The sequence below is a fragment of the Molothrus ater genome, chromosome 1, assembly GCF_012460135.2.
Source record: "Molothrus ater isolate BHLD 08-10-18 breed brown headed cowbird chromosome 1, BPBGC_Mater_1.1, whole genome shotgun sequence".
Taxonomy (NCBI): Eukaryota; Metazoa; Chordata; class Aves; order Passeriformes; family Icteridae; genus Molothrus; species Molothrus ater.
The window spans coordinates 52,466,023-52,491,182 of record NC_050478.2 but is presented as its reverse complement, the minus strand read 5'-3'; the positions used below and the strand labels follow the sequence as shown (position 1 = coordinate 52,491,182).

At 41.5% G+C, this 25,160-nt stretch overlaps 1 protein-coding gene across 1 annotated transcript in view; it reads left to right on the top strand.

Annotated features, from left to right (window-relative positions):
• The window catches only part of VOPP1 (VOPP1 WW domain binding protein), a 62,544-nt gene that overhangs the window by 26,080 nt on the left and 11,304 nt on the right, over positions 1 to 25,160 (top strand). The window contains exon 2 of the mRNA XM_036406618.2: positions 18,331 to 18,389. Coding sequence (XP_036262511.1) covers positions 18,331 to 18,389 — 59 coding nt within the window. The remainder of the gene's footprint in view (positions 1 to 18,330; positions 18,390 to 25,160) is intronic.

Here is a 25,160-nt window from a genome sequence, read left to right as displayed (position 1 = left end):
AAATCCAAAAATTTGCTCTGAAAAGAAGTCAACCAAGTGCCAGTGAATCCAGAGAGCCACTCATATGCACACTGGCTGCTGTGAGCTCTTTGTTTGAGGTTGAGGAGTCGGCACTTTCTCATAATTTGTTTTACATTCTGGCTTTGTCTTCTGTAAATATCCTTTGCAGTGTTTCCAGCAATGCTGGCAGCTGCTGAGGCACCAGAGGAGCTTCCCAGTTAGCTTGCAAGCACAGAGTTCTGATGAGTTTTGCATTTTATGCATGAGACTGGCTCATCTGGCTGCCTCCTAAGCTCTCTCCCTGCAATGCTAGCAGATTATGTATTTGCAGCACTATGCCCCATGTGCCAGGTATGGTATGTTGGCTTTGAAAAGCAGGAGTCTTTCCCATGGGGCCCAAAGGAGCCTCAGGATGTCTCTGCTAGAATGTCTCTGGTTACCTCACTGGTTGTGGGGGTTGGGAAAAGGAGCATCTCATGCGACCCAACACATGGAGCTTTTGGTACTGAGCAACAACATCAACAGCAAAAATCCTGTGAGCCTTCTATTCACCTAAGGTTTGTAAAGTGTGCCTTCAAGGATGCCTATACAGTTGTTATACTGTGTATTTCAAAGTATGCAGAATCTGTAAAACTACCTACCAACCCTCAACAGACATAAACTAGTACCATCTGCTTATATATTATCCTCTAGTGTTTTGCTGTGTCAGATAAACAAAAGCAGTGCTCACGTTTGGGTACCTGCATGGGCAGACAGTGATCTGGTTTCAGACACAGCTATCTGTGAGGGTGGCTGCACCCTGGCACTTTCCATTGAATGGTAAACCTCACAGATGGGCAGGTCAGAAGACCTCTGCTCTGCTGACACCCTTTTTCTGGGTGCTTTATGCTTAGGCTTTGCCTGAGACCTCTGCAAAAGGAGTACAAGATTCTGAGAGCTTTGGTTCCCTCTTTGCATTCTCTTCCTTTGTTTTCCTTCTTTAAAGCTGAAAACAAAAACTCTTCCTTTTTAATTTTACTTGTTGAATTTAAAGATGTCACGATCATTCTTTTCCAGGAAGAGCTCTCAGCACTTCAAACTTTCCTAAGATGTACACTGAGTATGGGTGCTCCCCACAACCTCTGGTCAACTGAAGCAATGTTAAAATGTAGTGTCAGCTAGAACAAGACAGATGCTGGAATAGGGATGTAGATGACCTCAGGGACAGTGAGAGGACAGGAGAGAGGATTAAATTTTCCTAAAACAGAGCTCGAAAAGATTAATAACCCTCTGTTTTGTGCTATGTTCTGGTAGCTGTGCATTAAATCTAATAAGGGAGCTGAGGCTTCTTTCTGTGCCCCTGTAAGCCAGGGGAGCACTTATTAAGTTCATATGGACTTTTTCTTTCCATCTCTCTGCTTTTGCAGAAGTGGGTGAACAGCACAGCATCATCACCTTTCTTGCTTGTCCAGATATTGTTTCTCTCTTAGGATTTGTTTCACTGTCCCTGTAGCACATCTCCCAGTCATCTAGATGGATGTGGTTGCATGTATATATTTTTTAAATTTAATTATTCTTTGATTCATTTATGTTCATCAGTATCATTGTCTGCAATCTGAGAGTTCACAGTCTGATGTCCTGGCATCATGTGCTTCTCTTCTTTCTTCTTTTGATGGATCTTTATATGTCTTCTATTATACTCTGAAGAATGTTTGTTATTTCCAGTCTCCTGGTATCTGTTCTGGTTTAAAGCAGATGTTTCTAACCCATTAAGAATGCCTTTACTGTGATAGCTAGACTTAAATTTGAAGAGCTGATCTGAAATAGAACAAGAATTTCCCAATGATCATTTTTAGTGTCTTGGTGCATTGTGGGTTTGTTATTTTTAGTAATCTTTGCCATTTATTTGTCAGTCTCACATTGGTGATACTCCTTTCCACTGCCAAGATCAGCTGCTAGAGTCAAGGGGTTATGCTTACTCTAACAAATGAGCAGGGAGCTTTGTAGTCTCATGGTTGCAGACAAAAAAGTTTGATATTTCATTCTCTTTGAAGAGAGTTATGGAAAGCCAACACAAAAACATTAAAGGATTTCAAAAGATATCACTGCAAAGCCTTGCTGATTTCAGTTTCAAAGTGAAAGATTTCAACTGATGATGTTTTGTTTCTTTTCTTCTTGTTTAAATGGACGTTGTACTGTTCTACGAGCAGTCTATATGGATGTGCCTGGAATAAGTCATTGAATCATCTCACAGATCTAGTCATTCTGGATGTAGGGTTTCATTTTGGCTTTTCCCCTGCAGTGAGGTGTGTTTTCTTTCCTGTTTTTTTTTCCCTGCCACTTCTCCCGCTACTCAAAAGAAAACACAGTTAGCCCTTTAGTAGTAACCTGGTGATGTAATGGCAAGCCCTGAAATCTCACTGGAAGCTTCTGGCTGGACGAGGCTTGAAGTGTGAAGCACATCCTCTGGCCCCTAGGTTTCTAAACTGTCCTGCAAGCACTACTTGTGCATGTTCATATTGGTGTAATGCCAGCTAAGTTCTCCTTCCAAACCCTCTGTATTAAGTGGTTTGTCAGTGATGAACAGGGTTTCACCCATTCCACACATCACCTTTGTGTTGCACTGTGTGCATGAGCATTGCTGTGGTGCCAGGTGTGTGATTCTCTGTTTCTGGAGGTTTCCTCAGTTTCCCTAATTTTATCTAGTTTTGCAATTCCTCTGTGGCCAGGTGGTTGCTCACTCTGTTGGTAGCTTTAAGACTAGATTTAAAAGCTGAATAAAATCACTTCTATGATCTAGTTTCTTTCTTTTTAGAGAAAATTAAATATGTCAGGAAGCTGATACCTTCTCAGAGAATATACAGTGAATGATCCCTATCAAGGACCTCTGAGTAGCCACTCCTGCTTCAAACAATGAAGGCTCTGTCTTTTATGGCTGGGGACTATATCCTGGCAGGTCTGTTCCTGGCTGGATAGGTGCCTGTATGCCTTGATGCATTTACTGTCCTGTGATGTGACCTATTATGTGCAAATATCATCTGTCACAGGAGCAGCCATACGTGCAGGGACTGAGCTGTGGACAGCCAGAGCAAGTATCTAACATGAATAATGAGTTCAGCTGTGTCACTGCTGTCTCTCTGGGCACCAGAGAGATATGGCTTTGCTCTGTTAAACAGCAGGGGGAAGGGATCAGGAGGGACACTTTCTATGTGCAGGATGAAGTCAGGGAGAGCTCAAAAGCCTGGGGAACAGCTGGACACCAAGCTCTATCCAACAGGTTCTCCATAGCTCTCACCATTGCTTTGTCCCTTTGCAGAAGACTTCACCAAATCCAGCTGGTTGCTCCTCTGCACCCTGGGCTGAGGGCAGGAGCACAGTGCTGCTGGCCCTGGGGGCCTGCTCTGCCTGCCTTCAGCTGCTCTGTCACAGACATGTTTTATGAAAAATCCTTTTGTTAGGTTTTTTCTCCTGAGAAGGTGAGAGGCCTCAGGAACAAAATGTAAACAATTATTATCTGCTGCTGTGGAATGCAACAGGTGGATCTGTGATTGGTCCATGTTGGTTGTTTCTAATTAATGGCCAATCACAGTCCAGCTGTCTCAGACTCTCTGAGAGTCACGAGCTTTCGTTTTGATTCCACTTCTTTCCTTGCTAGCCTTCTAATGAAATCCTTTCTTCTATTCTTTTAGTAGAGTTTTAATATAATATATATCATAAAATAATAAATCAGCCTTCTGAAACATGGAGTCAGATTCTCGTCTCTTCCCTCATTCTGGGACCCCTGCAAACCACCACAGTGCTCAGCAATGATGGCTTTGCCACATCTGTGCTGTCAATTGCCTTTTTAAACAGGATTTAAGCTAATCTCATTCTTTACCTGCAGGAAGGCATGGGGCTATGTGTGAAACTATTTATGTCTGCTTATTTATGTCTGCTTTTCAACCCAACCAGTCCATTTTCTTCCCCACTTTCTTCACATTCGCTGGGCAGTTTATTTATATAGAACTACCTGAACCCAAGTCTCTGATCTTTAGAGTGTTGGATTGAGCCTTTGCTTTTGTGATTGTTGGGTCAAGGGTGGATTGTTGGGGCCTTTTTAATACCTCCCTTGAGTAGATTAAAACCATATCTGAGCATAATAGAGGGCTCTTGGCAATGTTACAAGCTTTGACTTACTTAAAATTTCTATTTTCTCCCTCTTTTAAAACTGTAACTTACCACGTTTTAAATTTTTCTCTATCAGTGAGCTCTTAACAAGAGGAGAATAATTTCTTTTTTTTCCACTAGATATTAACTCAAATGCTCTGGCTTTATGACCTCTGACTGTGCTTTTTTGCATGGGAATGAGACAAATGAAACCCAGCAAGATGGAAGCTCTGTGTTTCCAGGAATAATCAGCTGTTTCCCAGTTTCCTTGCCACTTCTGAGCCTTTGCATGTTAATCCTGTACATAAAGTCTTAATTTTTCTTTTGTACTTCATTGCTGTTGTGTGTGAATTTATAGGCATTGTCTCTTTACTAATTCTGCTCAGTCTGGTTTGTGAGTGGGTATGCATGAGAAGATGCTTAGCAACTGAGGGCAGAGCTTCAAGAGGTGTAACTAAGAAAGCATTTCTGCTGCATCTGACTTCAGTGGTTTTAGTATTTAGATTCTCCTTGCCAAGCTTAAGAGGCATGTTTTGTTTAATTTCTTTTCTTCTACAAATACCGAGTACTTTATTGCTTTGTTCTGTATGAAATTTGGGAAATCCACTCATCCAGGCCATACACAAGTTGGTTCATTCAGGGAGATAAGTGAGCAAAGCTTCCCTGTGTAAATCATTTCACACCAGAAACACCCTATACTTAAAATAGAAAAATCAGCTCTTCAGCTGTAAAAATGTTCTCCACTTCATGAATTTTTATTAGGCACATTTTTTTCCTGCTAAGCATGCTAGTAAGTCTGCAAGCCTGGTCTATCCAGCTGGGGAGTCAGCTAATAGCATCAAATGAGAAACAAAAAGCTGGAGAAAATGTTTGGTGTGGACATGCAGTGGTTTACATCGTGTCCTCTTTCCATTTCTCTACTTGCTGTAGTCGTTGACTTGCCTTTGGCATTCACATCAGCTAAACTATCTGCCTGCTGCTCAGATAGCCTTGTGCCAGGACTGAAACTGGAGCATATTGTTCCATCATTAAACAGGCAACGTTGAATATTTTGGAAATTAACAACAGCTGCAAGTTCTTCAGCTATTTTTATTTGTACTGTGGCTCTGATTTTTCTAGTGTGTTTGTGCTGAAGTCAGAAGAGGAAAGGAAAATAGATCCCCCAAGAGGCTGATTTTTTGTTTTTAATTTAAAAAAAAGGCAGTGCCTAACAAAAGCATCCATAAAACAAATAGTACCAAGGGTTGCCTAGCAGTTTTCTTGGTGTTGTGTGGGCCCCTTGTGTGGTTGCTGCTATGAATTTCTGAGGACTTTAGTGGCACCTTAGTGTATGGTAATTGGCACTTTCCACAGTCAGCCCTCTCCTTTAAAAGTCCTGCTACTAATAGCATCTGTCTTAGGCTTTAGAAAAGATTGCTGCCAGCAATTTTCCATTTTATTTATGTTTTATGCTCCTAGTCAGAGATATAAGCCTCAATCCCCAAAAGCCACTCCGTTTGGTGGGCTTGGATGAGGCCCTGAAGTCAAGCTAGGAAAGCTTTAGAGGATAATTGTTAAACAGGATTTCTTAAGTATCCTTCAAGAGTCCAGTGGCTTGAATTTCTTCCCATAAGTCTCATGATCATGTGGCAGGAATGACAAGGCAGAGCCTTAGTCTTCTGAAAGTTCAAGAAAATGCTCCTTAGAGCAACTGTAGGAACCAGACATGAGTGCATTGTTTCTTTATTTGAAAAGCAATTTAGCAAGAATGTATTTTTTCCCTTTAACTGAAGAGAGAGGTGGTCCAGTTCTTTGCTCTGGTTATGTGACCTAACTCATGGCCAGAGATCTTTTCATTGGGCTGGACATCATTTTAGAAAACTGCATACCACTATGGGTATTCATAGGCATTCCTTTAAAAGTGTTGAATATGGGTTGGTATATTTCTGGATTTGAGTGGAAATTAATAAAGGCGATGGTTTGCTGTAATTCAGTAATTAAATTTTAGGGGAGAGCTAAACCTGTTCCCCCTAACATGGGTCCACCGTGAATAGTAAGAAATCTTCTTTGTATATGGAGCCCTATTGACATATTTGAAGGACTCAGCCTTATTCAGTATCTGGTGTCTGATTTGGGAGTCTCTAAACTGGTGAAAATTTCTGCTATTTTAGATGAAAGTGGCTTTATTGACATGGGTTAGCACCCTTGCATCTAAGCTATTAGAAGTTTTCATCTTCTCATTGAAAAAGAACAATGGCAAGCATGAGCCAAAGGCAAGCAACCTCTCAATGGTGAGGTGCTAGGCTTTTCCTTTCCCAAATTAGAGAGTAAGCACACTACTACAAAAACGGATTTTTTTTTTTTTTGCCTCGTACTGTGGGAAGATCATAAGAAGATTTCTTCCCTGGGCTTGCACAAGGAGATGTAGCTAATTCATGGTGTCATGCTTTTGTGTCAGAAAGGGCTCAAGGTACAAAACTTGGTTGTAGGTGAAAAATTGGAACTGCTGCCTTGCATGGAGGAGAGGTGCACCAGGTATCTGTCTGTAGTATAAAAATGACAAAGCCAGTGGAGTTGTCCCTTTATCAGTACCTTTGCAAGATGTTGTCATTCCTATATAGCGGCCACTAATTCAGGGACTACCTCTGTGATTTCTTTGGCTGCCACCCTGTTGGTTTCTGTCCTCTGAACCCTATTGGGAAACATGCTGGGAAGAAGGTTTGGCTGTGGCTCAGTCAGTGCCATTTATTCCAGTTAGCCCTAGATTTTATTCCACTTCATATTTTTCTGGTTTTCGTGGGCATGTCATTGTCTTCCTCGCTTCTCTGCCCTGCTGCTCCATTCTTTCTTTCTCTCATCCACGAGTTTGCTTTTGTAATTACAGTATAAAGGCGCCTTTGCCTGAGCAAAATTGCCCTGGAGAAATGTGGGAGCATTAATGCCTTTGTACTGCAGTGCTGTTTCCCCACTGAGATGAACCCAGCACTTGGAAAAGCAGCTGGCAGGCCTGTGAAGAGAGGGGCAGCAAGCCAAGCCATATCCTGTGAAAGCAGAAGCAATGCCCTTGAAATCTCTGGAATTGCCCACTACATGCACAGGGATTAAATTTTCTCCGAAAGTTCAGTTTATGCAACATTATCAACACTGACCAAAATATGCAAGTGTGTCTGTGCTCATGTCTGAGCTCTTGGTGCTATTTCCATCTCTTAGTGTGGGCAGGCACTATTAAAATCCTCAGCACTTTCAGTCTAGATGAATAATTTTCTAGCTGCTAGGTTTATAAATTAAACATTTATGGCCATATCTCATGCTATTATCCATCCATAGCAATACCTCCAGGCAAGGATCTTGAGCTTTTTTGGAGTGCAGGCCATGTGTTAAAGAAGAGCGAATGTTTCATTTATACCTCATCTTACTCTTGCACTTCTCAGTTGCAGAACATCCCTGAGGTAACCTCAGATATTTCTTGGGAGGAAATAACCTCAGTAAGAAAGAAGATTTTTGATGTCTGTGTTGTCTGTGTCAAAGGAAAGAGCAGAGTTCACTGCAGCATTCCGAAATTTTTTTATGTCTTTTCAAGTAACTTCCCAACACACAAATATGATCTATCATCTGCAAGCTGGAAAAAATAAAAGCATCACATGAAGCACAGACCACAAGGGTGGTAGCAAGAGGTCCGGCAGTGATAACTAGGGCATTTGCATTTTAACTGTTATTAATGGAAGCTGAAAGACTGATGGTGTCCCAGAAAAATCCGTGTATATGGACAGATGTTTGAACGAGGGGCATGCCCTGATTAACAATGAGAGGACGCATGTAAAAAGCTACCCACATCCTGCATGTCCTTCATCAAGTTGTGAAGGGAGTGGTTTGAGGGGTGAAAGGAAGTGAGACCCAAGTTGTGGCTTCTATACATAACCAAAGATGTTGTGCAAATTTGTCTGGTTATGTGTATCCAGTATCTCTTTCTAAACAGTCATCTTAAGAATATATATATTTTTTTCTTCTTCCAGGAAGCTATTTTGAGTGCGATAAAACTCGGGTCATAACTCAAAGCAAGGAAATGATCCATTTAGAAGAATGCCGAAGCTTGTGTTCTTTTGGTTTAAATGAAGAGCTTTGTCACATTCTTAGTGGTTTATATTGAAATTAGACAGTCTGGCACATTGTAGATTTTTGTTTAGGTACATTCAGGCTCCTAATAAAAGAAAAGCAAATATTAAGGTCTTATGTAGGAAGTTACTTTGTTTGGAAGAATGCTTTACCATCAGTAGTCATTGTTACTTGCCTGAAAGGATTATCTCTTTATTTGCTATTTTAGTCCTTTAACAGGAAATACTTCAAGGACAAATGCTTAGTATTTCTTCCTGCTCAAATAAGTAGTTCTGGGGTACAGCTGTTAGATTTGTCTCACTGGAATTTAATAATCATATGCTATTGCTGTGGTAGTGTATATTGGACTGTCTGAATAGGAGTCCATTTAGGTTCTTATTTTAAATTAAAAGACATTGATGTTTCAGTCTACCTCGTAAGTAGACTTAGAGTACAGCATCTCCCAAAAAGCTTGAATTGACGTGTTAAACAAGTACAAATTACATTGAGTTAACTCTTGTGCTGTTTCTTCCTGTGAGGAGGGTTTTGGCTTGAGACAGAGATGTGTTTGCTGCTGATCAGTAGGAACTTTAAGAGACTGTGTGCAAGAATAGAAAAATGTGATTATTAGCCTGGATGAACCCAAGCCCATAAACTCCTCCCAGTGTTCCAGTAACTGAATCCCAGAGCAAATGGGTTTCTGGACTGTGACATGGAGATGATTGTATGACAGCCCTGTTTGGTGAGCCAGCCTTGCAGACCAGACCATGCCTGCCTTTACTGTGTTGCTATCTAAGTATCAGCATTTACTGCAAGGTAGTTAGTCTAATGTAGCTGGAACAAATGAACTAAAGTTTCCTTTAGAACTGTTTCTCTAGTCCCAGTGTGGTCATTAAACCAGATTGGACCTGTACAATCAATTATACATCGTTGCTTTCCCCTTGAGAGACTGAGTGGCCTTGTGAGGGCGTGAAGGACACAGTAATGATGGCTGTTATTGTAAGTGTGTAGGTAATAATTGACTTCACTGCTAAGCAGTTGGGAGTTGACCAAGTATGAAGCTTCCCCAACAAAGCATTCAAATAGATTGCTTCTTCTCAAAGAAATACCTGGATTCTCATGTGCCAGGGGTTTTTAGAAACTGCTTTTCAAATATCAGAATGTTTCCAAGGTAACCTCTTTAATCTCCACTGTGTTCAAATGCTTACTAATTTAATATACACATGACGTGTGTAATCTGATTAAAAATTAACAGATGCTCCTAAAAACAATCCAACACTAAATATGATGGGGTTCTAGAATAACCTCTTCAAGGTGAGAACTTGCCTTGGCATTTCTTACCTTCCAGGTTATAGGAATAGTACTTAGATAATATTTCATTATTATTGATTTCTTTTGTTCCCTGCACCACTGGGTGTGTGATTGCTCATGGATTCTGCATCTTTTTTTTCTTTTTTTTTGAGGCTGGGGATTTGGTGTCTTCAGTGTTACAGATGTTTTCAGGACTTCTAAGCACAAAGCATTTCTTGATCCAGTATTTGCAGTTTTGGAATAAATACCTCAGAAAACTGAAAAGATAAGAGTCTTAGTTGAATAAAAAAATGTTTTGTTTTCCAATAACTCCTCATAAGAAGGATCTGAGGAAGGTGTGCATCCCCGGATTAAATGTCAAGAATGAAAAAAAAGGGTATTAGGGTGGAGAGCAAGAGTTGCTGTGATTATGCAGCTGCACTCTGTCCTCTCAGCTCGTGCTGTCTCTCTCTGTGGGACAAATGAGCATATGGGGGCTGCATAACATCAGCAGAACAGAGCCTGGGAACTCCCAAAGCAGCTGTCCTATGTCCTAGGGACCATCCAAGAAATCCTGCATCCTTTGAAGGGCTGTCATAACTTAACTGACCAGCATCTGTAGGTGCTTTTAAGTGCCTTGATCTTGTCTGCACTGCAGATGACTAAGAAAATTGAGTCTGAATTCATCTTCTTTTGCTCAGTCTTTCTTTGCTTTGGTTGTACTAGTTTGGTAGATGAAAGACAACCCCTGAGGATTTAAGTACTAGGTAATTTAAGGGCTGTTTTCATTCTTGGGGTGGTAAAGTGGAAGAACGAAATGCATGTAGGAAACAGGCAAATTTGCCAGTTCAGCGTGGACTGGCGTCGTTTTAGATAAAAACTGGGGAAACCTAAAACTAGACTTTTCCCTTAGTAGTACCCTGAATATCATAAGTTCCCTCCAGCAGGAGGTGCCTATTCAGGGTGGAGGCTGGAGATGAACCAAGCTTCCAGTTCTTAGGCAAAGGAAAGCTGGTTGGTGTCTGTGTTCATGGTGCTCATTAGAGGCATAAAAGTAAAAACATTGTATCACCAAAAAATTTCATGAAGGTTGAAAAATTTCATTTAGGTTTGTTTCATTTTTAAAGAGACTGAGGGTGGAAACAGTGATGTCCTCACTCTTGGCATGGTCTTCCTTTCAGTTCCTGACAAGTGATCCCTTCCTCCCATGCACCCTACTTTGTGGGTTGTTTTATGGTGTGACTTGACTTGTTCTGTAGTTAAAGAATGCAAATAATAGTACCCTTGATTTTATTTCTCATGCACATCTGAAAGGAAAAAGAATAATTGCAGAAGCTAAATTCAATTTTGGAGCTGTGGAAGCTGTCCAGTACCATTTGGAATGGATCAACCTCTGCAAGTTAAGTTGGGAAAATGTTACATCTGTTTCCTTGCAGTTGGAACAAAAAAAGTCTGCCACTACCCCCTGGAAGCTGCAGAGACTCCAGTGGAATGTTAAGTCTGTTTTGCTTTTCTTGGGTGAAAATGCCTTCAGTATGTGACATGGCTCATGCTTTCTTGCAGATCTAACATTAGGACTTTCAGTGCAAGGTCAATTCCACCAGGAAGCTTTAAATACACCCACTCCCCACCTTTTATGTTTGTGCAATTATTGCTGCATTCATGAGTGTAGAAATGAAAGAAAGAAGGTAAAGCAAGTCCTATACTTCTCTGATATTGAGGCTCTCTTTGCACTTTTGTAAGCATCTGGTTTGACATTCTGATGTAGAACTGAGCTGGCTATTTCACACAACTATGACAACTGTCATAACTATGCTTTCCAAACAGTCTGAAAGAGACTGAGTACAGCTGTTCCATCCAAGGCAGTCTGATGATGGTTTGGGTTGATGTGAAGTTGGATATGAGTCAGCAGTATGCCCTGGAAGCCAAAAGGGCCAGCTGTGTCCTGGATGCATCAAGAACAGCAGTGCCAGCTGGTCAAGGGAAGCTGGTCCAATATCCTGCTCTACACTGCATTGGAAGGTGTGGTTCCACCTGGAGTCCCGTGTGCAGTTTTGGGTGCCACAATATTCGAAAAACATAAAATTATTGGAGAGCATCAAGAGGAGGGTGCCTGAGGTGGTGAAAGACCTTGCGGGCAGGACGTAGTGAGAGGAAACTGGGATCACTGGTTTGGTGGAGTGTGGAGAAAAGAAGGCTGAGGGGTGATCTCATGGAAATCTATAACTTCCTCAAGAGGGGTAGTGGATGGGAGGTGCTAATCTCTCTCTGGTGACCAGCAGCAAGACGTGAGGGGGTGGAATGAATTTGCATTGGCAGAAGTTCAGACTGGACATTAGGAAAAAGTTCCTTGCTGCGAAGATCGCTGGAACAGCCTATCCAGGGAAGTGATTGTGGCACCAAGCCTGTCAGAGTTCAAGGAGCATCTGGATGATGCTCTCAGCTATATGGTGTAATGTTAGATAATCCTGTGAGGAACAGGGACCTGGACTGAATGATTTTTATGGGGCCCTTCCAAGTTGCGGTGTTCCGTGATTCTATGGTAGTTGTGCTTATTAATTTCTCATAGAAGTGCTCCTACATGCAAAGAGATAATTGGTAGGTGTGGCTACTGTTAGCAGGTGTAGGTGAGAACGGAGAGGGAGCTGAGAGCTGTGAGAGGTGATGTGTGTGGGTGAGGTTTGGTACAGGTGATCGTTGCCCCGGCCGGGATGCGGGAAGGTGCAGCAGCACCGGGGCACTGCCGGGAGGGAGGACGCTGTCCGCGGTGCTGAGCGCCCGCCCCGCACCCTCCCTAGCGTGAGCTCTGAAAAATATGGGTGCCTTGCTTTGCCTTTTATTTCTGCCTTTTTCCCTTGTATATGGATGAAGGAATTATATTCAATTGAAATTGTATTGTTCTGGGACTGAAGCGCATTTGCAATTTGCTCCATAATGGCCAAAAAAAAAAAAAAAAGGAAAGAAAATTAAACAAATAAATGAGTCAGGTTCCTGAAGTGAAATGGTAAAATGGAACACAAGGGATATTTGTATTTCCTCCCTGGGAAAGGTTAATAGATCTAAATGTAAAATAATGCTTTTTGATGGGAAGCTATCTAATGCTAAACTCATATTAATTCGAAATAAAAATATGATAATTAATACATGTGCTCTGAACAGCACAAGAAGTAATAAGAATTAGATGCTTGTGCTGAAATTTTTGCTGTTGCAAAACACACTCTGATTAATTCAAGGTGGAAAAGTTGTTTCTTTTATGAATCCTACTATCAGAAATATTCCTTCTTTCTTAGAGAACAGACAAAAAGTCTAACTAAAAGCAATTGTCGTAACCAAAACTATTTAATTTCCTTATGAAATTTATGAAAATCATTATTTATACTGTGAGTTATTTGACTTTGTAATTTTGGTGTTGGTGAAAGAGATGGATAGCTGAAATAGTATTTGTTCTGTTTACTGTTAAATGGGAGGGAAAGCTTGATAAAGGATTGGCATCCTTTTATACAAGAGCTTCCTGATGTGTTCTCATTACTTCATTAAATAAAAATACTTTAACATAATCCCGAGTTTTAGTAAAAAGTTGCTCCTGTCTTTTGCAACAAGGGTATATGTTGAAATCACTGGTAACATGGCTTGCTAGCTCAGTGTCTTGGAATAGTTTTGCAGATGGGCAGCTTTCACCCTCAGCTGTTAGCATCACCAGGGAAGAAGTAGGGATTAATTTTGATGGATTCAGGCAAGGCTAAAACAAAATGTGTTTTCTCTAGCAAACTATTTTCACCCTTAGGCTGCACTTTCCAGATTCAGGATATGCTGTCTCTTACTTTAATGGATAGTTTGCCCTTTTCTAGGCAATAGAAGAACAGGATGCCTCGTATTCCTGTGTCTGCACAAACAGTCTTTCAAACTTTCAGCACACAAGTTTCTTCTGATACAGCCCAGCTTGTATCTCATAATGCATCCAGCTCTTGTCTAGGCACTGAAAGGGATAGTGTTCTGAAAACTGATGCAGTTTTAAAGGTCAGATCCCATAAAACATTGTGATTCGTTGCCAATAATGTGCCTTCTGGAACTGCTTATTTAGTCTGGAGTTGCATCGTAGACTTTATCTTCATTTTGTCTGGGCTTCATCAAGTATTTGCCACATGCAGTGACCAATAAAACCAGGGAAGAGCTAAATTTTGCAAATGGCCTTCTGTAAGAGAGGCATCAGGTATAGATAGTTGTTTCTCAGATGCTGCGGGGCCCTATGGTGAGAAAGGTGTTGTCCTTCCCATTTTTTCAGATTTTAGTTTGATCAGCAGTATGGAAGACAGAGTTCTGGCTGTTGGAATAAGACTGTGTGATGCTCAGAAACAACAAGATACTTCTAGCATTATATTTGTCAAAGATACTTCTAGCTCTTTCTTCCTGTTCATCTGTGTATTAATCCGAGCAGAGCCTCCGAGGCTGCAGCCACAGGACTGGCATGTCGATGGATCATCTTGAACCCTAATAAGGTATAACATGTACCCAGCTAAGTGGCAGGTTACAGCCACTAAGCAGGTCACCCCAGAATACCAGGTCACTGTTAAATACCTGGTTTTGTTCTTCTGAATTTACCTTGGATCTTTATAAGTGTAATACGTAATGGAAGAGAAAGGCTCACCCTCAGTTGCTGGTAACTGATAGGTTTTCATCGGCCTTGTGACTGATAACAGCCTCCTACAGAATCTGGCTTTGAGCAGATGTCACCAATTCTCTCTGGATGTCCCTTCAGCATACAGATAGCAATCACTCTCCATCTGCCCTCCATGGCATGGCTGTCCACAGCAGGCTGCTTTTTCCATTGGTGCCCATAACAGAAATGGACTGTTCTCATGCTGGAATATGCACATGGGGCTTTACTTTTTTGTTACTAATTTCCAAACCTCCACTGAAGGCCCTGGCTGTTAATCCCTTGATTACAAAGACTAATTAATTGATCAGATCTATTTTCTTTTTGTTGTCCTGTGGGCTGAGAGATAATGATGTGCAATGTGAAGGATATTCCTGCTAGAGATAGTATTTCTGCAAATCCTGCAAAGCCTATCTGTGGAGTACCACCTGACATTCAGTGAGCAGCCTGCCTGCTCTAGCATCCTCCACACCTTGTGCATACATATGTATTCTGTGTTCTGTATTTTATGGTGTGATCAAAACCAGTCTTTGGATAATGTTTTAGGAACTCCTATTTCTCACTGTTTTTACTAGCAGCTGTAACATTTGCAATATCAATTTGTGGCAGGAAGCAGGTGTCCTTTTTAAAAGGAAATCTGAAATAATTTAGAGGCCACAGAAAAGGACAGCTTGCAATTCACATTGCTACACTCTTGCAGAGAAAACAGGCTACAAGACAGATGCTGATTTATTTAAAATCAGACGAACAAAAAAGCAAGTCTTGTGTTTTTTCTCTTTCTCTCCTTTTCTTTGCAAACTTAAGGAATGTATTCAAGCATCTGGCTAATTCACATACCATTAATTCTCTAAAGATTACATATGCACACCTAATTAGACCTGCATAATTTGTTATAAAAATGAATGTACTCTCATATTTATATTTTATAGCTGTGCCAAATTCTTAAAGGGCATAGAAGGGAGAATGTTGTAAGAGAAATGTGCAGTAATCCTTTCCCTAGAAAAGCTGGAAGTATCAGTAGGGCTGTATCTAATCTTAGTTACATAACCGTAGACACTCTGTTTTGGCTATTAGTGAATGGGTAAATGGCTTTTAAAATACATGAATGAATGCTTGTTAGAAAGTCTGAGATACAGCCTGTCTTCATATGGGAGCTGGCAGAGTGGGCACCCCTCCTGATGTGTGAGGTCCTATTGTATGGCAGCAATATGACTCATCTTCCCTTTGCCTCTGGTTTGTGGGCTGCAGCGAGTTCCTGCCAGCTGTGCTTTCTTGAGGATTTAATAGTCTCCAACAGCTACAAGGACATGGCTCTCCAAAGGCTGAGAGCCTGATGCTGATGGTATATGTCTCCTCTTACTCTTGCGTGGCTCTCCACCAGCTTAGCTCTTGAGGCCAGTACCACTCAGAAGAATAATTTGGGTGTTGGCAAGTGGCGGATTATCATAGCCTTCTTCAGAGGATGGATGTGGGGTGGGAAAAGCTAATCTGTACCCTGACCCCCCCGTTCATCTCTCTGGGGCCTGAGTGCTAAAGGCACTCAAATCCTTAGCAGCAGTGACATTCTCCACTTACTCTCAGCAGCAATTCCTGCAAAGTCTGCTAACCAGCAGTAGAGAGGGTGGTTAGTAGCCGCCTGCTTTGTGTCAGGCTTTCCTGGAGTAGAGTTGCCATGGAGATGGGTGGGAGTTTAACAGAGCAGGGAGCTCAGCGCTTTGCCCTTGTGCGTGTAAATCTGTCTGACATGTCATGTGCATCAGATTTGGCTCTGCTGCTCACATTTGAGGTCCACTGGATTTTTTTGCCTGATTCCCATGTAGGAGAGCTGAATAACTGCCATGCAGTGTTTGTAGCACTGTGATATTAAAAAAAGGCATAACTGGGATTGATGCCTGCTCTTCCAGGGCCAATTTAAAACTAAATCTGGACACCAAAGGATGTTTAGAGCAGGTATCTAAGCCCGGTAAGATGGAAGGAACTTTCCCAGGCTGGAGCCTTTCTTGTGGCAGCAGTAAGCATATTGGCCATCTGAAAAAGAGAATTATTTAGAGGCAGAAACAGAAATCCTACAGTTAGGGAGATGTTGGAAGGTGGAATCTTCCCAATTAATTTTAGAACTTGTGAAGCAGATTAAAATATGGGGGGAGAGTGCTGAATATAAATAAATGTCTGCTTTACACTTACAAAGGGTGTGCAGGCTCCACGTGCTCAGAAACATTTCTGGGAAAACATCAATTAAAATGCTTGAGACTGACAAAAGGCTTCAAGGCTGTTGAGGTAAATGGTGACTCATACTGGCCGAGAAGCAGGAAGGAAAAACATTTAATGGCAGCACCACCCCAAGCTGTACTCTGAAATGAGGCTTCCCAGGGGGGTGACCTGCAGACACTGGATTTTAGCCAATGTCTGCTGATCTACAGCCATCAAAGGTGAAGAGCCAAAGTATTTTTCAGTGACTTGGCAGCATGCCTACTGGGTTTTTTGATGCATGTAGGTTTGCATGGTGTTATGGAGAGAAACTTGACATATTTCTAATTTTAGAGTAAGAGGAAACAGCTGGATGGTGAAAATATTTGGAAGGAAGGGTTGAAAAGTTGGAAACATTGAAGGAGGGGAACAAAGAGGGAATAGAGTGAATGCAGAGATGGATCTTTGAACACCACTTGCTTCAGTAGAAGCTAAAGAGTCCTCCTGAATATACTGCCTGAGCCGTGGCATCAGTTTGAGAGGGGAATAAAGTTTTTGCTGTGTTTATCCCAGGGAAAGAGGACTGGTCCTTCCCGCATAAACTAAAGCTTGTGCATCTCGAAGACTGGTGTGAGCCTGTTGTGTTACTGGAGAAAGGCCTCAACACATGCTTCAAAAGCATCTTCTCCTCCTCCTCCCCCAATCTCCTGTACCACTTCTAACAATTTAATCCATAGCAGTTTGTCTTCACAGGCTGTAATTGATCTGTCTGTGATTTAGCTCATCACACACTCATTAAAGAGTTTGCAGCCTTTTTTATTCATGGAGAATGAGACTCAAGGATCTAAAACCACTTTGTCTTTGTCTTAACTGGATTCATTTAGTATTCTGGGATTTGGGAAGGCTAATAAACTTAAACGAGCTATTATTTAAAGGTGAGCTGCCAAGTGAACATGAAGAATGATCCAAACGCTGGCAGTGTGCCAAGGGCTCTCTGTTGTCAGGTGTCAGGTGTGAGGAGCAGAGGGAATTGTTGCTAAAACCCCAGATATTCCTCACAGCTCTGCAAGTGGGTGTCCCACAATGCCCTGCCCATGAGTGATTGGGCATTGTGATGATACAGCTTGCAGGGGAGCTGCTGGAGCTGTGTCTGCAGTGAAGATGGCATTTTGTGCTAGTGATGTCAGTGGGATACACAGAAATATTTGGTGCATTGTGTAGTGTTTGAGCTTGACATCTGGTTTTCTTTATTAGGGGCTGCTATTGTTCCAAGCTGCCGCCTGTGCTCAAGCATTGCCCCTAAGGATGAGCACTTCTCACGTCGCTGGCACACACGTGCTGAGGAAATGCCTGTCCCCATCCTTTAGCAGGGATACACTGGCAATCTGCAAAAGAGAACAATACCCCTGAGCTGCAGAAAACAGTTTCCTTTCCCCACTGCTTTAATGAACACTTGAGACATTTCCAAGCTCTAGGAAGAGGAGATGGGAGAGATGGTTCTCCATTCTGCTCCTTCCTGAGCCTGGCTCCACATGCCACACACATCCAGAAAGATGAATAATTCCCTGTAACTTGAATTTACTGTGCAGTCGTATGTGTAGTATCATCACATTGCTTTGTGCCTTGGATGTCATGTAAGGGGCTATGACCTGCCATGGGCTCCAAAGTTGTCCGTGGTTTTAAGGCAGCAGCTCTGCCAGGGAACACATGCAGCTGGATCCTGGGTCTGTGCCAAATGTACTGACTTTGTTGGGAACTGCGGGAAGCTGGTGGGGCCCTGCAGACAAAGTCCTGTGTGAGGGATCTGAATCCTGGCAGGACACGCTGCCATTTACGTGAACTGACTTCCTGCTTGCTGTGCGTATCTGGATTGGGAAATCTTTGGGAATATAAACCTCTCCTAACTGCTCGGAGTCACAGTATTTATAAATACTTCAGGCTTGTGTTTATAGCTATAAATCATCCTATGTAAATATTAATACCATATTTTTCTTTCTTTGTAGTGTACAGAGGCCAAAAAGCATTGCTGGTACTTTGAAGGATTATATCCTACATATTATATGTAAGTAGTCATCGCTTTTCTTTTTCAAAAGAGAATTAGATTCTGTAGGTTCTTAGACTGTTACTCTTTTACTAATTATACTTTTTCTATAACTCATCTGAGACTTTTGCAAATTCAAAAATGAAGATGCGGTAAACTTTCATTTCCCTCCTTCCCTGTAACCCGCCTCTTTCCCTTTTTCCTTATTGAAAAAAGTGTACAGATTCATTTTGCCACACACCCCAGATGACCTTTCCAACTGAAAACAAAACTCAAGTACTTGAACAGCTCTTATTTCAGAACACTGAAAGGAAACATAAGTAGACCAATGTGAAGACAGTTCTCCCTTTGTTTTGAACAAGGACAGGTAATCAGACAGAATACCAAGAATGCTTTGAAAGTAACTTTGTCCCTGTGCTAGTACTGTTGTTTAATTTAGATAGTTGAGGTCATTTGTTATCCATGGCATAACTGTCCTTTTGATGAGTGGCATCTGCATTCACATCAAGCTTGGGTATGAACCAAATGTCAGTGACCTGTATATATATGACTGAGGATCTCTCTAATTGCAGGTTTCTTTTAAATATTGCCCACAGCAATGGCAAAAAAAGTGGAGGAAATATGTGGATGGGAGATTCATTCATTGTGGGTTTGGGGACAGAAAGAAGATAAATGTAGTAAACTTTCTACCTGGTTGTATAACTTTATAATTGCAAACAACTGTAAACGTAAGTTAAAAAACCAAAAAAAAGCAGGGTGGAAAAGCATTAGGTTATCTGTTCCCTGAGCAAGCTCTTTCTTGCTGAAAGATTGGAAATTATTGTAATCCTTATGCTACCCAAGAACTTCCCTCCATTTTCTTTTCCATCTCCACTTCATCTGCCAGAAGCAGGAGAGAAATGCTAGAGATAAAAAGCAGCCAGGAAGCCAGTTGCAAAACAAAGCCCACAGAAAGAGTGAAACACCATGATTTAATCATCTGTGATCCTGGATATTAACTGCTTAGGAAGTGTTTGTGCCTGGAACTGTCTTTTTTTCAGGTGACTGAAATGTGGAGAATTACTCGTAAATGGTTGGCCAAAACAGATGGGGAATTTAAATAAGTTCTTTGCATGCTAATAACAATGGGACTTTGGTTCCGCCTACGTTTTATTTTGCTTTTCTACAATGTGGGAAAGAAGCTGGGATGTCACAAAATTACAAAAATCCCACTGTACCTTGACATTCAGGAGTGTGTTATTCATCATCACCTTGGTGTTTTGCTTAGGTTTCTGCCCACGTGCTTTCACAAATAGTGTTTGTCTCCCTTGGCAATACAAAGGGGTGGCTACTTGGAAATTGGGTATTCAGAGATTGGGTTCAGACCCTTTGTGTACATACAGATTCCTGCAAAAGAAATGGCTACCAAAAAACATCCTGTTCTATATTGACGCTGTCAAGTCAATCAGAAGACTGTCACTAGTCATCATGTGTTTTGTGGTAGTTACTGCAGCACCATGTTAGCCAAGTCATTGCATGAAAGTGTCGTGGTTGCCACTCTGCTGAATAGTGGAAGTCAATGGAAAAAGGAAGGGGGAAGGGGCAGGATGTGTGTGCTCAGCAATTGTCCCAGTGGTGATGAGTGTCACATTAATGCTAATGTTGTTGTTGTGATTATGAGTTTAAGAAGAAACTCTAGGGAAAGACGATAAGGATTTGGGGATGGTAAAGCTCAGAGCACAGATACTATGTGTTTGACAAGTGAAGGAACAAGGAGAGGGTATTTGAGTGCCCAGGAGCCCAGCAGGGTTAAAGGGGCTGCATCAAAGCAGTAGGAAGGTCGTGCATGTCTGTGGTGCCTGGGCTGTTCTAGGTTGTTACTTCTGCAATGTCAGTTTCTGTTGTTCGGGGTCCCCAGCTGCTTCCTACCTGTGCTGTCTTTTGACACCTCTGTGGTGGGGCAGAGGCACAAGTCCAATCTCAGTATCTTAGGGCAAAGTCCCATTGCTTCAGCACTTGTTTGACCCTTCACTGAGTTAATTCAATTTGCTAATCCCACAGAAAGTTGTTCATTTTAGCACATTCGAGTCAGTGTTGAATCAGCTTGGTATAGTTTTTGGCAAACACCGGTGAAATGGGAGGAAGGGAGTATTCTGCATATTGTGGGGGAGGAGGCATGAATAGCATCGTCTCCATCAGCATATGGTTACATGTTAAATTATCTAAAGGCATCATACATAACTTTGTCCTGAGAGTGCCTCCTTTGTACGAATCTAGATCTGGGATGTCCTCCAGTGAAACGGGTTTTATTTTATCTTAGCATTTCTGTAGCAACAGTCCATACCAAGCAGATATATTTAGATTTATATTTAAAGGAGTCTGCAGTAGATTCCATTTGTTTCTATCACTGATTTTGTGAACAGGCTTTTTTCTCCCCAGTTAATATATGTAGTCTCTCCTTTCGTCTCGACACTATCTTTGGAGACTTACGAAACCCAGCAATGCAATCCTTTTTAATGATTTTCCTGTGATTTCAGTCCCATGCTGGCACTATGTCACATCTCCAATGGAGACAGTTGGTATTATAATGAAAAGGTTGGCATGTCAGCTCAGAAATGCCAAGTGCTGTGTCTGTTCACAAATGCAGCGTGGCATGCTGGGACCAAGGTATCCCTGAACTGGCCCATCTACAGCCTTATCACTTCTGGGTAGGCACATCCTCCTGGAAGTTGCCTGCCTCTCTTTAAATTACCCAGAGTAATAGAGGTCTCGTGGACTGTCATATGAAGTGGTGGTTTGCTTTTCTCAGAAGTTTAAAGGCAAGATAGCTGAGTTAATCTTTCCTGTAAAGACTCTACTTCAGCCATCCAAAGACAGATAAGAATGTGTCTGCTAAGCCAGTGGAACAGTGTGCCAAAAGAAGTGTTCTGGAAATTCAGCTACATTTGGGTGGGTAAAACTTGCAATTATATGACAGTTCCTCTTTTGGAGCTTAAGTTTTTTTAGTGGTTTTTTAATTCAATCTGCCTTCCAGTATAATAATTTTAAAAGAAAAATCTGTTAGAGATATTGCTCAAAACTTTCTTAAAACTTGTCTTTTATGCTTTCCATCTTAACAGCTAGGGTGAAGGTTGAAGATCACAGTTCCAGAACTACTATTCTATATACTACTATTATACTACTATTTAATGGTATTAGTATTTTTTAAAAATAATTTTTTCCAATGGAAATAGTTATTCTATCCTTCATATATCATCAGTAAGCTTTAATTTAATTCCAGCATGTTTCTTCCAAATGTAATTACATTTCTTAAGGCTAGACTGAGAAATTGATGATTTTCCAAAATCTTTTCCCTCTCCTGTGGGAGTAAGGTACAATTTATTTCAGACCAGAATTGAACATGGAAAGTTTACCAAGAATTTGAGAGACATATGCTGGTCTTCTGTCCTTAATACAGACAATTTCCAAGGCTGCTCTTAACTTATTTCCCTAACCTATCCAACCATTTCTCCATGTCCTTGTCTCCTGAGTCACCAGAGACTGTTGTCAGTTAGATACTTTTCTACTACTTCAGCAAAATGTTTTTAAAATGTGACTTAGAAAAATAAGTAAGCAAATATAAAGCAGAGAAAGGAATTAGTCATTGGAGTCTAATTCTTATCCTTTGTAAAAGCGGGGAGCCAAGTTGTTCCTGAGTTTGCTTAAAGACTTAGATCATATGTCTCCTTGTGTGGATGCACAGTAAGTGATTCAGAATTTAAAGCTGTCTCAAGAGACTCGACTGATGCTCTACAAGCATCCTCATCCCACTCTCACTTAAGTAAGCCAGCTCAGCCTTATCTCAGATGTGCTGATGGTTGGCAGAAGAAACAGTCAAGGTACTTTTGATGTGAATAGTAACATAGAGAATGCATTAGATTGCAAAACCACCTTCCCTGTAGGCAGATGCCAACAGCACTTAAGATACTCCAGTTGTTTTTCCATTTCTAAGTTGGGCATGATAGGAGAGGGAAGGCTGCCTTATGTTTTGCTGATGAGTAGTAGTTTGATTGGAATGATTGTGGATATCTCCCTCACTGCAGAGTCAAGTATGTTTCCTGGTATGACTGATCAGTCCCGTAGGTCTTTTCTGTTTATTTTTCCTTCGGTTGTTAGCTACCATCATACTGGGGCTTTTAATGAGGTGATAAATTCCAGATGCATGTTTCTAATCCTCTCCTTGCCAGGCTTCATGGCATATTTATAAAACAGCAGGAATGTTTTTGAGTGTGAGCGGCAGGCATGTGTCCACAGCAATAGATATGCCACGGCTGGTGCCCCTGGGTCAGTGAAGGACTCACCCACAGAGAGGGCCACCCATTATCCCCTGCCCTCTGAGCCTCACCATGGTGTTTCTGTTTGGTTTTTTGGGTTTTTTTAAACACATTTAGCTGCCTGCCTGTCCAGGCTGTAAGGTGTGCACTTGGTTATGAGAATGTTGAGGGAGACAGTGTGGAAGCCATGGTGAAGCTGGGGTAAATGACATATCCCACTCTCTGGTTTGTCCACAGATGGCTTCCACTGCCAGTGTAGTGGTGGAAGCTCTTCTTGCTGGATCTGGTGTCCCTTCCAACTACTAGTTGTAGGTGAGGTTTGGCTTTTCTAACATCACACCTACTTGTGTATGTAATGATTTCTAAATGCCTCCTTGGTAGCCTGTATCTTCTTCTACCTCATAAATACTGAGTTTTTGCATCTGAGTTCTGGCCTGGGTTCCTTGTCTTAGGTAGGTCTTGACTTCTCAAAGGTATGCTAGTAGGTGAAAGGCCTCCAGAAAGAAACATGAACATTTTCTCTGGAAGGAAGTGTTAACTATTGCTGTTGGTACTTATATGAAGAACAGAACACAAAGGATGGGTATCTCTTATTGTCTTCTATTTCTTATCCAAAGCAGGACCTGAATTAATTTGAAAGCAAAGTGGAAGTGCTCTATTTTTAGACTAGTGTATTTTGGCCATAAAAACCAGTTTACTGCATACAGCAGAGAACTGCACATGTACACATTTGTGTTGATGAAATCTGTTTTTTCATTTAGAATTAGTATAAGAATACTAACGGACACCTAAAAATAAATGTTAGCTATTATTCTTCATGTTTAAGACCCTGAATGGGAAGAGTAATTTATTTTTCTTATTGTAGAGAAGAATGAGGAATATATTAAACTTGTGGTTTTTCATGGATTTTGAAGTAATTTTGTTGTGCATTTTCACATGCTTCTCTTACTTTGCTGATGTTAAGTTTTGTTGTATTTGTCACACAGCCATACTCATCTGGCTGGTTTTGAATGTGAGTCCTTTTATTTTTTGTGATCAGTCCATAATAATTCTGTTCATTATCAAGAACCTGCAAAATGTCCCAGGTGAAAACATTAAAAAAGTGTTTTTCTCTTGCTGTTGCTCAGATAGCTCAGAGGGCACTTCTTCCATCAATGTGTGTCCAAGAGGCTGGGAAACCACCCCAAACCAGACACTGGGTGTGTTGCATGATGGTGTCTATTGTCTGTGCTCCACATCCTGTTGTGTTTACTGCTGTTAATTAAGTTGGCTTTCCTGATGGTACATTTAGCTTTCCACTGCAATTACAGAGGCATGAAGTGTCAGCAGGTGTGTGCTTAGGGAGGTAATATAGCTGCTGATTTATCCTTCCATTTGATTTGAAGCCACCAGGGAGGAGGGAGAGGGGAGGCAATGTAATAGTTTTGCATGCTTCCAGGCACCTTGAATAGCTGGCATTGTACAGACCCAGAGACCTCGATCACTCCAGGGCTCACTTTTGCAGTGAGCAGCCCCAGGAAGGGCCTGATTGCAGATGTAGTTCATTGCAAGAATGTAAGGAAATGGTTTGTGTTGAGAAGAAAGACAGCAGTAATCATCAGACCACCTGTAGAATAGGCATCAGAATCCCACCACCAGTGCTCAGTCCTCTGCAGCCTTGAACAATAGCAATGCAAGAAGTCAAAGCTTCAAAAGTCAGTGCCCTTGAAGGGGCTTACTCCTTGCTCCAAATAAGAGACTAGAGTTACCCAGCAGGAGGTGCCTTGCCACAAACTGGAATTTCCTTCAATGGATCAATTATCTAAAGCAATCTGGGGTGAATTAGGCTGCCAAATTAACACTCAGCTCAACTTGCTAGGAGTAGGTCCTGGAGAGGGGTTTAGTATATCAACCTTCACAAGCCATCAAACAGGTGATAGACATAATTTCAGATTTAAAGGATGATTTTGGAGTTGGAGGCTGACCAGGTATAGGCAGCTAATTCTGAGAAGGTGAGGAAAGAAGAAAAGAGGGCATCCTATGTCTTCTAGTGGGGTACTCTTCTGAGACCAGACCTTCTCCTGGCTGAGGTGGAGCAGAGAACCCAGTCCCATCCCCTTCTCATTTCCACAGGGTGTGATATCCACAGCTGTGACTTACTGTGAGTGAGCCTCACTTTTTCCTGTGGAAGGTGTTTGACTTGAAATACTCATCAGGTCTTAATTCTTCCATGTTCCAGGCAAGAGCCCTAATGAGAGACCAAGAATCAGTTTCTTCTGGCTTCCTGTCAGTGGGACAGGAAAGGTTTTTCTTGGTTTGAGCTTCAATGGAGTGTCAGAATGCATCTGACACCTAAGTAATCCTGAAGTTCTAACCCTTTCTAAGTAGGGAGACCCCAAATTAAAGTTCTGAAAGACTTGATGGCACTTAACAGCTGGCCACTACTGCCCAGTCCTTCTCTGCATTTGATCATGCAGTGGTTTGGTGCAGGAAAAAAGGGTTTACTATGCTTTAGTATTTT